This window comes from Aquila chrysaetos, chromosome 10, assembly GCF_900496995.4.
Source record: "Aquila chrysaetos chrysaetos chromosome 10, bAquChr1.4, whole genome shotgun sequence".
Taxonomy (NCBI): domain Eukaryota; kingdom Metazoa; phylum Chordata; class Aves; order Accipitriformes; family Accipitridae; genus Aquila; species Aquila chrysaetos.
In genome coordinates, this window is record NC_044013.1 from 1112678 (window position 1) to 1123406 (window position 10729).

The window sequence follows — 10729 nt, forward strand, 5'->3', positions numbered from 1 at the left end:
ACTCCATATGTAGACATTTTGATTCTACAATAAGAATACCTAATACCATTGGATTAAGATAAACAGAAATTAGGCAGCCTGTTTCAGGTATGCATTCACATACAGAATTATCAAGAATAACTCAAGGTGCAGACAAGTTAATTATTATATTTAAAAACTGTTGGAATGCCAGATTATTTCTGATGAAGAATTTTGAAAGGTCTTTTCTCTCTTAAATATGAATCTTCCGTAACGTAGAACATACGAAAACAAGCGCACTTTTAGAAACAACCACATAACCTGGACACAAAAACGTCTAGCTTTTTGCACAGCTTTCTGGGGAGAGAAAGAGAACAGAATACTTTATTATAGCAGTATATATCATTACCTTGTGATCAGTATTTAGGGTTACTGGTATGGGAAAAAGGAAGGATGAAGTAGGAGAATTAAAGATAGGAGGACACAGATCTTCAACCCACCGTTGCCAGGATGTGGACAGATTTTCACTGTTATTCTTAAAACGAGTTTATACCAACCATGTAAATCTTTCTTGCTGATTTTTGGTTAAAGCTTGCCAGCAAATTTTTAAGGCTAAGGACTGAGTCTCTGTCTTGCACAGTACTGAATGCACCACCACTATTCAACAGCAGCAACCCAAATTAAATAAGGAAAACTAAGTTATTGTTTCAGAACGAGAGAGAGACACTGAATGTCAGTGCCAATATCATTAGACACCATTGTGACAAATGTAACCAAAACCACTCTTAGCTACTATCAAAGGAGAGAGGAGGTTTTATTGATCAAATATCCACACAAAATCTTAAAAATGCTATTGTTTATCACGTAGTTATTAAAACCTGCAAATCCTTTAACATGCAAATACTTCCAATTTTTGTGCTCAGAAGGTCATCTTCTCCTTCCTCAACCCCCACCAAAGGAACCCCAAACCAACCCAAATCATCCTGCTGGTGAATCCAAACTAAAGACTTCTTTGTATACCACTGAATTAAAAACTAATTCAGGCCCAGAAATCTTGCTCAATTTCATATATTCAGAATGATAAACTTTGAAAATTTTCTCCAGATTTGTCCAATGCCAGAAAACACTTAGTGCAATTCTGTACTTTGAACTCTTTGAGATTATTTCATCTTCTCAGTTTCCCTCAGTAATTATTCTCCCTTTACCTTAAGGTTTACTGCTAATATTAATGTCACATACTAACAGTATGGGAGTGACAGAACAGCACCTCTTCCCCAAATGATTCTGAATCTTCTCAGTTTAACTGTTTTATATTGGATTATGAACCAGTTAAGTCATTAAAACTCAAGTGAATTGTAACATATCACTATTATATCCAGGGAACATTTCAGGTATTAGGAGGTGAAATGACTGCATGCAGTATTCTTAGACCGCGACTTCCCTCAGGATTTTCTCAGCAGCAGTGCTAAATTAAGACATTCTTGGACCCTTCAGTTCTGCTGAAAACGAGAATCAATTCACCATTCAGCTCTTTGCATTTGGCCCCAGTGGCCCACGAGCAGTTAAGCAGAACCCACAACAGAAGGGCCTATTCTCATCACAGATCAGCTGATTGTTGTAGGGCCCATTTACACCGTGGACCGAAAAAACTGTTGCTGTACCTACAAATGCCACACAGGACATACCTTGCAACTCAGCCCACTCCTCACATTCATTTTCTGTTCCACAGGTACAGCACAGTTTTTCAATAAATACTCATCCTAAATAAGCTCAGTGGTACTTAATCAGATCTCAGGAGGCTATATATCCCTTTGCTAACACTGACCTTGGCTGGGAGTAAATCCCATAGCTGTAAGTGGTTTGGCTATGCCTCTTTACAGAAGGAGCACCAGAGGAGCTGGTTAGAAGGTCCCTTTAGTAACACCAGAACATCTTTACCTATTTTTGTAGCACTAAATCTTGTTGTCATCAGACATTGACAAACTTTCATGGTACTGAAATTTTGGATATCATATGTGATACTGACGTAAAAACTATGCTTAAGTTTAGTCTTTGCCTATAATAAGTGAAATACATTTTAAAAAAAAAACAACCCACACTGCTTTATAGCTCTACAATGCTGATACTTGTACGGACAAAAGCAAATATAACAGATGAAGCTAATGACTTGGTCTTTCTAAAAGATGTAAAGAAATCACCTTAGCTTGTATGAGTAGTTTTACTGAACAAGCAGGGTTACTCAACACAGTAAAGGCTAGTTATATATGTAAATATTGTATGGTAAACTGCTTAGTAACCAAATTTATGCTTTTCAGCTGATTCTTATTTTGACATTTTTAAGATAGTATCAAATCATCTTGAAATGGGTTTTAAAACATGCTTGATCATTTTGAAAATCAAATTAATACAGTCAAGTGATAATTATATTTTGCCTAGATTCTGCTGCATTGTAATGCTTTCATGTCGCCCCAAGAGAGCTTGTTCAGGACAATTTTCATTTATTCCTGAGAGAGTCTAAACCACGGTACCAATCATGAAGTACAACAACCCAATATAATGTGTGCTTCATAATTCAAAAATGATGTGCTGAATACTCTTGTGATTTATTTAACATAAATGTCTAAACCCTTAGCTGAGGATTTTCAACCTTTTCAACTCACAGATCCCCTTAGCGGTCTGTAGCCATGCACAGAAAATTTATTTCTAACAAAATCAGACTTGCTTCTTTTAGTTACTTCCCACAGACTCCTTGCTATTATTTCACAGACTCCAAATTTCTAAAAGTAGCACTGCAGACTAATTACCTGGAGCTGGCTGGTAACAAGAGAGATTAAATTAATATATATGTAGTAGAGGACTGGGACTTGAGAAATAATATTCCATATTTAAACTCAACAGTGTAAAGATCATTTGTTATTTTGAACACGACACATTTCCTTCTTCAGATATAGCAGCAATTAATAGCATAGCGTAGAATGAAATAAAAGGAATTTTATTTTGTCACTGAAAAAAAACCCACACCGCAATTCAACAGTGAATTGGGATTAAATAGGCTGGATTTAAACCAGCATTACAATTGTCTGGTCTTTGTAAAATGGGCTCTTACCACGTCAGGGGAAAGTGCAATGTAATTTACATGTGGGTTTGCTACAGAGGTGATGAAGGTAAGCAAATCCACATTGTGCCCAAAACCTTAGAGTAGCATAAGCAAAGTGTGTCAGCAGAACAAGAAAGTAAAATATTTTTGCACTGATACTGTAGCCTTTCAACCAATTTTATTTATAGCTGTTTTTAAAGATAACTCTGCAAGCATTTGGTGGCTGGTGACTGGTTTTGGCTGGCTTACATAAAGGTGGGAGTGCGCTGTCAGCGGCTGATGTGCTAGCTCTGCCTCTGGAGTACTTCTAGAAGGGGGAATCAGTCAAACAGCAAACTGACATACAGGAAGAGGTGGGGAAAGGACTTAAAAGCCTCATACCGAGCTCAGTTATTTTGTTTCCAAACCCAACATCTATGCATGTCTATGCATGAGTCGAGCAGTCATTGAGAGGCAACTCGTTCATGGAACAGGAGGTTATAAGTACTTGTAGGGGTCTTTTTCACTTTTTCAAAGAACTGTAGTACTGCTCTGGAAAAAAAGAGGGCCTACAGGTTTGTCACAAGTTAAGAGTTAATGTGGTTAGCAGGCAGAGTCTAGAACAGAGATAAGGCCAAAGCCCAGCCCTCAGGATTCAATGCAAGATAAAATATCTGATCAATCTCCAGATTGATTTGTACATCACCTTGAACTAGCTCAGGATCAGCCTGCAGCTGACAAATTCTACAGGTGAGTGAGAAGACTGTGCACCTGGGAAAAACCAGGTGGAGGCCTGGCAGATCAGCATCCCACCTGGGGACTCCCAACTAACAGGTACAGGGCACCACTACACCTACAAACTGAATACAGAGACTGCCAGGTTTCAGAAAACGTGATATATTTAAGAAAGTTGTTTAAGCTATTGCCCGCTCCAAAGCAGGGTTGGTGGAATGCAACTTTTACATTCATCTGGAGAGGCTTCATTTGCAAAGACTCACTCAAGCAATAGCAGAGGGGTTTAGTTTAAGCTCCTGAAGACAGGAGATCACCAGAAATGTGGTACTTGCCAGAGGATCAGCGGAAACGCAGTACTCACCAGATGACCAGGGGGGTGCAGTAGAGCTAGGTCCAGCAGAGTGAATCCCCACCGTGAATTCTGGAAAAAATAATTTAAGTGGAATTTAATCTCTGTGAAAACTGCTCAGTAACAACAGAGTGCTGCTTACAAAACTTATTTCAAACTCCTTTGTCTTTGTCTACCATGGCCTGTTTCCTCAAGTACTGTGTTTAAATTAGGTTTGTAAACAAGAAGGTAGAAAGGACCTACATGCCACAACTACTTGGATAAATACTGAGAACAGCTAAGAATTGGGTAGGATATAAAAGCAAAGACCGGAGGCTGCCAAAACAAGTAACGATATTTTCTTGAAAGGAATGTCTGATTGATAGAAAGTCCAAGGAATGACTTCGACAAACACCGGCAAATAGCCAGCCCCCGTGAGTCAACCTCACATGGGCTAAACGCTGCTGTTCGCGGGCCACAAAGTGCAAACAGCATCAACATCTGACAACGGCCGCACCTTCAGCCTGACAGATCAGGCGATCCCGACTTCAGATGGAGGGCGAGAACACAGAAGCTGGGGTGTGCTGGAAGGGGCTCCTCAGGAGCCGCTGATGGACAGAGCTGCCACGGCCATGGTCTCCCAGCTCGGGGGGTGGGAGGCAGACAGGCCAGCCAGCTCCAGCCGCCTCTCCCGAGCAGCCCCGGGGGGGCGAGGGAGCCCTTCCCACCGGGAACGGTTTACCCCCGGCAGGGAGCTGGCACCTTCAGCCTCCGGAGCCAGCTGGGCCGAGAACCGCTGGGGAGAGCCAAGGGGGCTGCTCGGGGACCCCAGCGCCCGCCAGGCCCTCCCGCACGGGGCGAGAGGACGCTGCCGGCAGCCCCTCCGTGGCAGGGGGGACCCGGCCTCGGCAGCGGCTCCCCTCCCGCTGCCTCCGCGGGGGCCGAGGCGCCATCAACCGCCCAGCGCCCGTGAGCCGGCAGCCTCCCTCGGGGAGCCGGGGGGGGGTCCCGCAGCTGCCCGGGCACAGGTCCCCGGCGCCGGCTGCGAGAAGCGCCTCGTCCCCTTGGCGAGGGCCGATAGGGCGGGAGGGCCCGCGGTGAGGAGATAACCGGGCCGCGCCCTCCGCCGATACGGGGGCAGGGGCACCTGGGGCTGCCGGTCCTGCCGCCCTTCTCCCGTTGCCATGCACGGGACCCCGCCGCTCGCTCGGCGAGCCGGGGGCAGCGCGGTTCTCGCCCGCGCCGGGTGAGCCCACCCCTCTCCTGAGGGAACCCCGCCATTCCCTCCGGGCGCTCCACCCCGCTCCCTGAGGAGAACGGCGGAGGGGACGGACGCTGCGCACCGAGTGCGCCCCGCTCTTGCCGGGCGGCGGCGGCGGCGGCGGCGGGGCCTGACGAGCGGGGCGGGGCGCTGCGCGCGCGGCTGCCCGCCGCCGGCAAGCCAATAGGGGCGGGCGGCGGCGGCGGGCCGGAGCCAATGGGCCGGGGCGGGCCGCGGGGCGCCATGGGCCGCGGCAGCGCTGTCCCGCCGCGGGGCCGGTAGCGTAGTCTCCCCCCCCCGCTCCTCCTCCTCCTCCTCTTCTTCTTCTTCTTTCTCCTCCTCTTCCTCCTCCTCCTCCTCTTCCTCCTCGCCGCCGCGGAGGGCCCGGCGCCCGCCCGCCGGGCCGCGGCGCTGCCCGGCGACGGGGCTGGCCCGGCGCGGCTCCGTGAGGCGCGGCTCCGTGAGGCGCGGCCGCCCCTTCCCCGCCCCGGCGGGCTCCGCGCGGCGCCAGTGAGCGCCCGGCGGGGCGTGCGCGCCCCTCCTTCCCTCCTTCCCTCCCTCCCTCCCTCTCTCTCTCCGCCCGCCGTGAGGGCGGGAGGGAAGCGGCAGCCCCGAGCGGGAGGCGAGGGAGGCGGCGCGCCGGGAGCCATGCGGGAGTACAAGGTGGTGGTGCTGGGCTCGGGCGGCGTGGGCAAGTCCGCCCTCACCGTCCAGTTCGTGACGGGCTCCTTCATCGAGAAGTATGACCCCACCATCGAGGACTTCTACCGCAAGGAGATCGAGGTGGACTCCTCGCCGTCGGTGCTGGAGATCCTGGACACGGCGGGCACCGAGCAGTTCGCCTCCATGCGGGACCTCTACATCAAGAACGGGCAGGGCTTCATCCTGGTCTACAGCCTGGTGAACCAGCAGAGCTTCCAGGACATCAAGCCCATGCGGGACCAGATCATCCGGGTGAAGAGGTACGAAAGGGTGCCCATGATCCTGGTGGGCAACAAGGTGGACCTGGAGGGCGAGCGGGAGGTCTCCTTCGGGGAGGGCAAAGCCCTGGCCGAGGAGTGGAGCTGCCCCTTCATGGAGACCTCGGCCAAAAACAAAGCCTCGGTGGACGAGCTCTTCGCGGAGATCGTCAGGCAGATGAACTACGCCTCGCAGCCCAACGGGGACGAGCAGTGCTGCTCCTCCTGCGCCATCCTCTGAGGGCGGCGGCGGGCCGGGGCTGTGTGCGGGGACACGGCGGTGGCGGCCGGCGGGAGAGGCGGCGGGAGCGACTCCGCGCCCCGGCCGGCGCAAGCCGCGGGGCGGGCGCGCTGCCCCCGGCAGCCGCCGAAAACAAACACACACACACACACACACACACACACAGAGCAGAAAAAAAAAAAAAAAAAAGAAAAATCGAAAAAAAAAAAAATCGTGTTGGAAATGTGGCTTTTTTCGGCATGTACGTTTCGTCCAGTCTTGGTCGTTGCATATTTCCTGTCAGTGTCCGCCGCGGGCTGCCGCCCTGCGCCGGCAGCGGGCACGGGGGAGGAAGGCTTCGGCGAGGAGCGGTCCCTGCCCGCCTGGAAGAGCGGGGCGCAGGCGGGAACACCCCCCCGACCCCCCCCCGCCCCGCCGGGACAGGCGTGAGGAGAAACCGCGGCCCCGGTGAGGAGCCCTCCCCCCGCGGCCACGCGTGGAGCGCCCCGCCGCCCGCCCCCAGGATCTCTATGCAAAGTTGGGTGGCTGTGCCGGGGCGTCCAGCCTGGAGAATTGCACATCTGAACTGGGACTTTTAACTTAAAACACTGATGCCAATACAGTGTGGGGTGCCAGAAAGTGTCTGCTGATGAATATCCGTGAAATAATTTTCTATTTTGTTTACCTGCTGTATCGGATGGGAGTTCGCAGGAGAGTGGTAGCGTGTTGGGTTTTTCCTGTTTTTTGTTTGTTTTTTTTTTAAAATCAGCTGTGAAAATGTTACAAATCTGCACAATTTTTTGGGTGTGCGTGTGTGTGTGATTTCGTTTCTATTTTAATTTTTCTTCGGCGGGTGGGAGCGGTGGTGTTTTTGTTCCGAGGGTTTTTCTTTTGGGGTTGGCAATAACTGATTTTGATGACTAGCTCTCTAAAGTGCAAAGACTTCCTATATGTGATGCAGGGCCAACAGCAACCCTGTGTCTGTAGAGTGCCTTCAAAACTCAGCTGTTCCAGCCGGTGCCAACCTGTGAAAGCTCCACAGAATCCCATTATCTACTACTCCAAAAACTACTTAACAGTTTCCTTGCAGTAATCGTACCGAACAAGCCAGGACAAAAGGGCCTATTGTTAGTGGAATTTATTTCTTAGTTCCATCTGAGCCTTTTAACTGCTATTTCCATGTTTTGCAAGTTCGGGCTTCATTTACTTCAAATTTACAAGAATTTAGCCTCTTGGGATTTGGGGGGGGGGGGGGGCTTGCCTTTTTTTTTTTTTTTTTTTTTTTTTTTTTTGCTCCCCCCCCCTTTGGTTTTGTTGTGGGGTGTACCTCCAGCCAGCAAAGAAGGAAATCTTATCGTTGTGATGTACCAAGAAAATTCTAACAACTGTCATTTTAATTCCAGACATGCATTTAAGAGATGTCTATCCATTTTAAGAATTTTAATACAAATGCTGTTTTTTAGAAAACAACTTTGTGCGCTTTTATGTATTACATGAAACACTAACTTTCACGTAGGCTGTTAATCCTGATTTATATCTTAATAGAAGTGAAAGGCGGGGAGGGGGCTCGATTTAGCTAAGGACAGTGTTTAAAAAAAAAAAAAAAAAAGGACAAACCACAAGATTGCTATTTTGCCTAATATTTAGTCATTTTTAATACAGTTTTTCATTTGTGTTTAGGTCCTGACCCTATGTGATGCCAGCATGTGAGTGGAACGCTGTATTCAGTAGGCAGCTTTAGGAAGGTAGTGTGGCTTTAATGCAAAAGGACTTGTAAGATTAGGTCCTTATTCCTTACTGGGAACAGCATGGTTTATTGGGGTAAAATTCTAAAGGTCAATTATTTATAAAATTTAAGCTTTTAATCTCATTGCATTATAACTCTTTAAATTATACATCAGACCAGTATTTCTTTTCTGGTTTGCAGAGGGGTTGGGCTGGGAGGAGAGCTGTACCTTCTGTCATTTGGAAGATCTAAGGAGTTTGTTTACCTCCATTATCTTCCTCTCTTAGCCCCTTCTTTAAGGATTAGCACACAAAACTTGCAACTCTTTTTTTTTTTTTTTTTTCCTTTTTTTTCCTTCTCCACCCCATCCCAAGAAGACTTGAAATTATCTTACAACATGAAAGCAAAAGTTGAGCAATGATGTGTAAAGGGGTTTTTAATCAGGCCAACTGAAAACTAACTGCCATGACTCCTACCGTGAGTCTGATAATTTCTTCTATTTTAAGTAGGAAAACTTTCTGCTTCAGCACTGGAAGTGTTTAGTATTAGTTTAATTCTATGTATTGAAATCCCAGTGATTGAAATGAAAATTATAATCTTGTATTTTAGTTGAAAATTGGATGCTTATTTTAGCAACATCCAGTATGTACTGAAAATTTGGAAAAGATTGTATACTTAAGTATTGAACATATCTCCTCTCCTGAGCTCACATGTATCCTTCAAAACAGCAAGGACCTGTTCTGATACAATCAGTCAGGTTGTATCAGTCAGACTGATACAATCACAGTTAAAAACAAAGAGGGTTGGAGAAGGCAACCCTGGTGATGGTCCCTCAACGTCTGCTTGGGGCCTTTGTATAACAGACAAATTGATCCAGCCCCCCATTTCTAAGTGAAAACCAAAAACCTCTTTGCAGGTTATCTTCCATAAATTTCTAAAAATTAGTTAGAAGCCAGCTCATCTAGGACTTCCGTATTAGAAGTAAGGGCTTCTTGTAACAAAAATACTGCATTGAAAACTAAGAAAGCTTGACCGCCGCCATGTTTGCAGTTTAAAAAAGTTCATGTCTGAAGTTTTTAAAAAAAATGCCATAAATTTACATCTTGACTATTGCTATGGTTCAATTTTGCCTTAAAATTCAATGGGACTATACAGTTTTTAGCACCCAACAGGCCTTGGTCTAGATCAGTGTATTGAAAGCAACTTGTTCTGCTTAATAAAAGCAGGTATTTATTCTGTTCTCCCCAACAGATAGCAGATTCTTCATGTTTTCTAGTGCCTCCTGTTTCCTTACTGCCTGTGTTGTGATTAAGGAATGATGCAAAAATGGGTGTTTGTAGCACAGAGCGGCACATAAAGTCCAGTTTTTCTCAGCCTAGCAGAGCAGCTGAAAGCAGCCTAATAAGTTCTGGATTATGCTGGGCTTTCTTGTAGATACATTCTGGTTCTTGCCAAAAAGGTGTGTTCGTTAAACAGTGAAGCGTTTAAGAAACCATGGCATGGGTCTAATCAAAGTTTTGAATGTATTTAGATGTTCAATGTTCTCTATGACTTCGTGAGGACAGTACAAAAAGTAGAACTCAGTAGTCTGATCTTCCAAATACTCTGAAGTGTTTTGGTGCTTGTTACACATAGGCCTTGTCTATAAAGTAGGAAAAAGTCATACTGCTTTAACTTGACTGAATAATGAAAGCTATATTAGCTTCTACACTTGAGGAAAATGTTGTATCAATATAAAGGTACTCTTTTATTCCTTTTCCCTGTGGGAATATGTTATACCCGTGTCAATACAAAGGTGGTATATAGCTCTTTTCACAGTGAGAATTGCAAATATTTAATTGATTTGGAAGAAAAATTACATTCCCGGCCAAAATACTTCCTAACAATGCAGAAATTGTGTAAACAAGGCCTTACTTTAAGGCTGGTCTTATGGCCACATATTTTGCTGTACATAATGATTGTATTTTTAAAAAATCCAAGCTTGTTCTATTGCAAGAAAGCGTGTTGTTGAAATCCTAGTCTCTGTGATTGTAACCGTGCAGTATTCTCGACCTCATTTTCAATACAAGTGTGGTTCTTCTCAACATGATGCTCAGGCTTTATTGATGCTTACGTTTCTGGAGATGATGTTGAATTCTGTGGCTATGGGATTCCTGACGGTTATGCTTCTCTCAAAAGAATGTATGGCAAGTTTTTTGCAAAGGGCATTTTAAATAAAGGGCAGCTGGCTCTTTATGACTTCTTCATTTGGATACTCATTGTGTGCAGGTGTTGTTAAGTATCACGTTTCCCCAAGGAGTGACAAAATGCAGAAAATTCCATGTTCTTTAAGAATTTTGTATAAAAAGGAGTGGCATGTATGTTCTTCTCCCATTGAAATTAATGGACAACTCCTGTGACTGTAAATGGAAAATGGTTGGAGCTCTACTGCTGTTAGAAGCTCTCGTACCCACCAGGTTTGTATAG

At 46.2% G+C, this 10729-nt stretch overlaps 2 protein-coding genes across 9 annotated transcripts in view; one reads left to right on the forward strand and one right to left on the reverse strand.

The window, feature by feature from the left end:
- LOC115347212 (atherin-like) overlaps window positions 1-5720 on the reverse strand; it is a 28293-nt gene extending 22573 nt beyond the window's left edge. For 4 of the 8 annotated variants that reach the window (XR_005933418.1, XM_041126853.1, XM_041126852.1 and 1 more), the window contains exons 1-2: window positions 5441-5720; window positions 4131-4190 (exon numbers count right to left, since the gene is read on the reverse strand). Coding sequence is in view for 3 of the 8 variants with exons in the window: in XM_041126853.1 (XP_040982787.1) it covers window positions 4131-4190; window positions 5441-5603 (223 nt within the window). In the remaining 5 variants the exon portion in view is untranslated. Of the gene's footprint in view, window positions 1-4130; window positions 4607-5440 lie in introns of those variants that run through there. The other 4 variants (XR_005933419.1, XR_005933421.1, XR_005933420.1 and 1 more) reach the window with 1 other exon arrangement.
- A 60-nt stretch (window positions 5721-5780) lies between these two features.
- RAP2B (RAP2B, member of RAS oncogene family) lies at window positions 5781-10501 on the forward strand. The gene has a single exon (XM_030027190.2). It carries the CDS (start codon window positions 6007-6009, stop codon window positions 6556-6558), a length of 552 nt encoding a protein of 183 aa, XP_029883050.1. The 5' UTR covers window positions 5781-6006; the 3' UTR covers window positions 6559-10501.
- The last annotated feature ends 228 nt before the right edge of the window (window positions 10502-10729 follow it).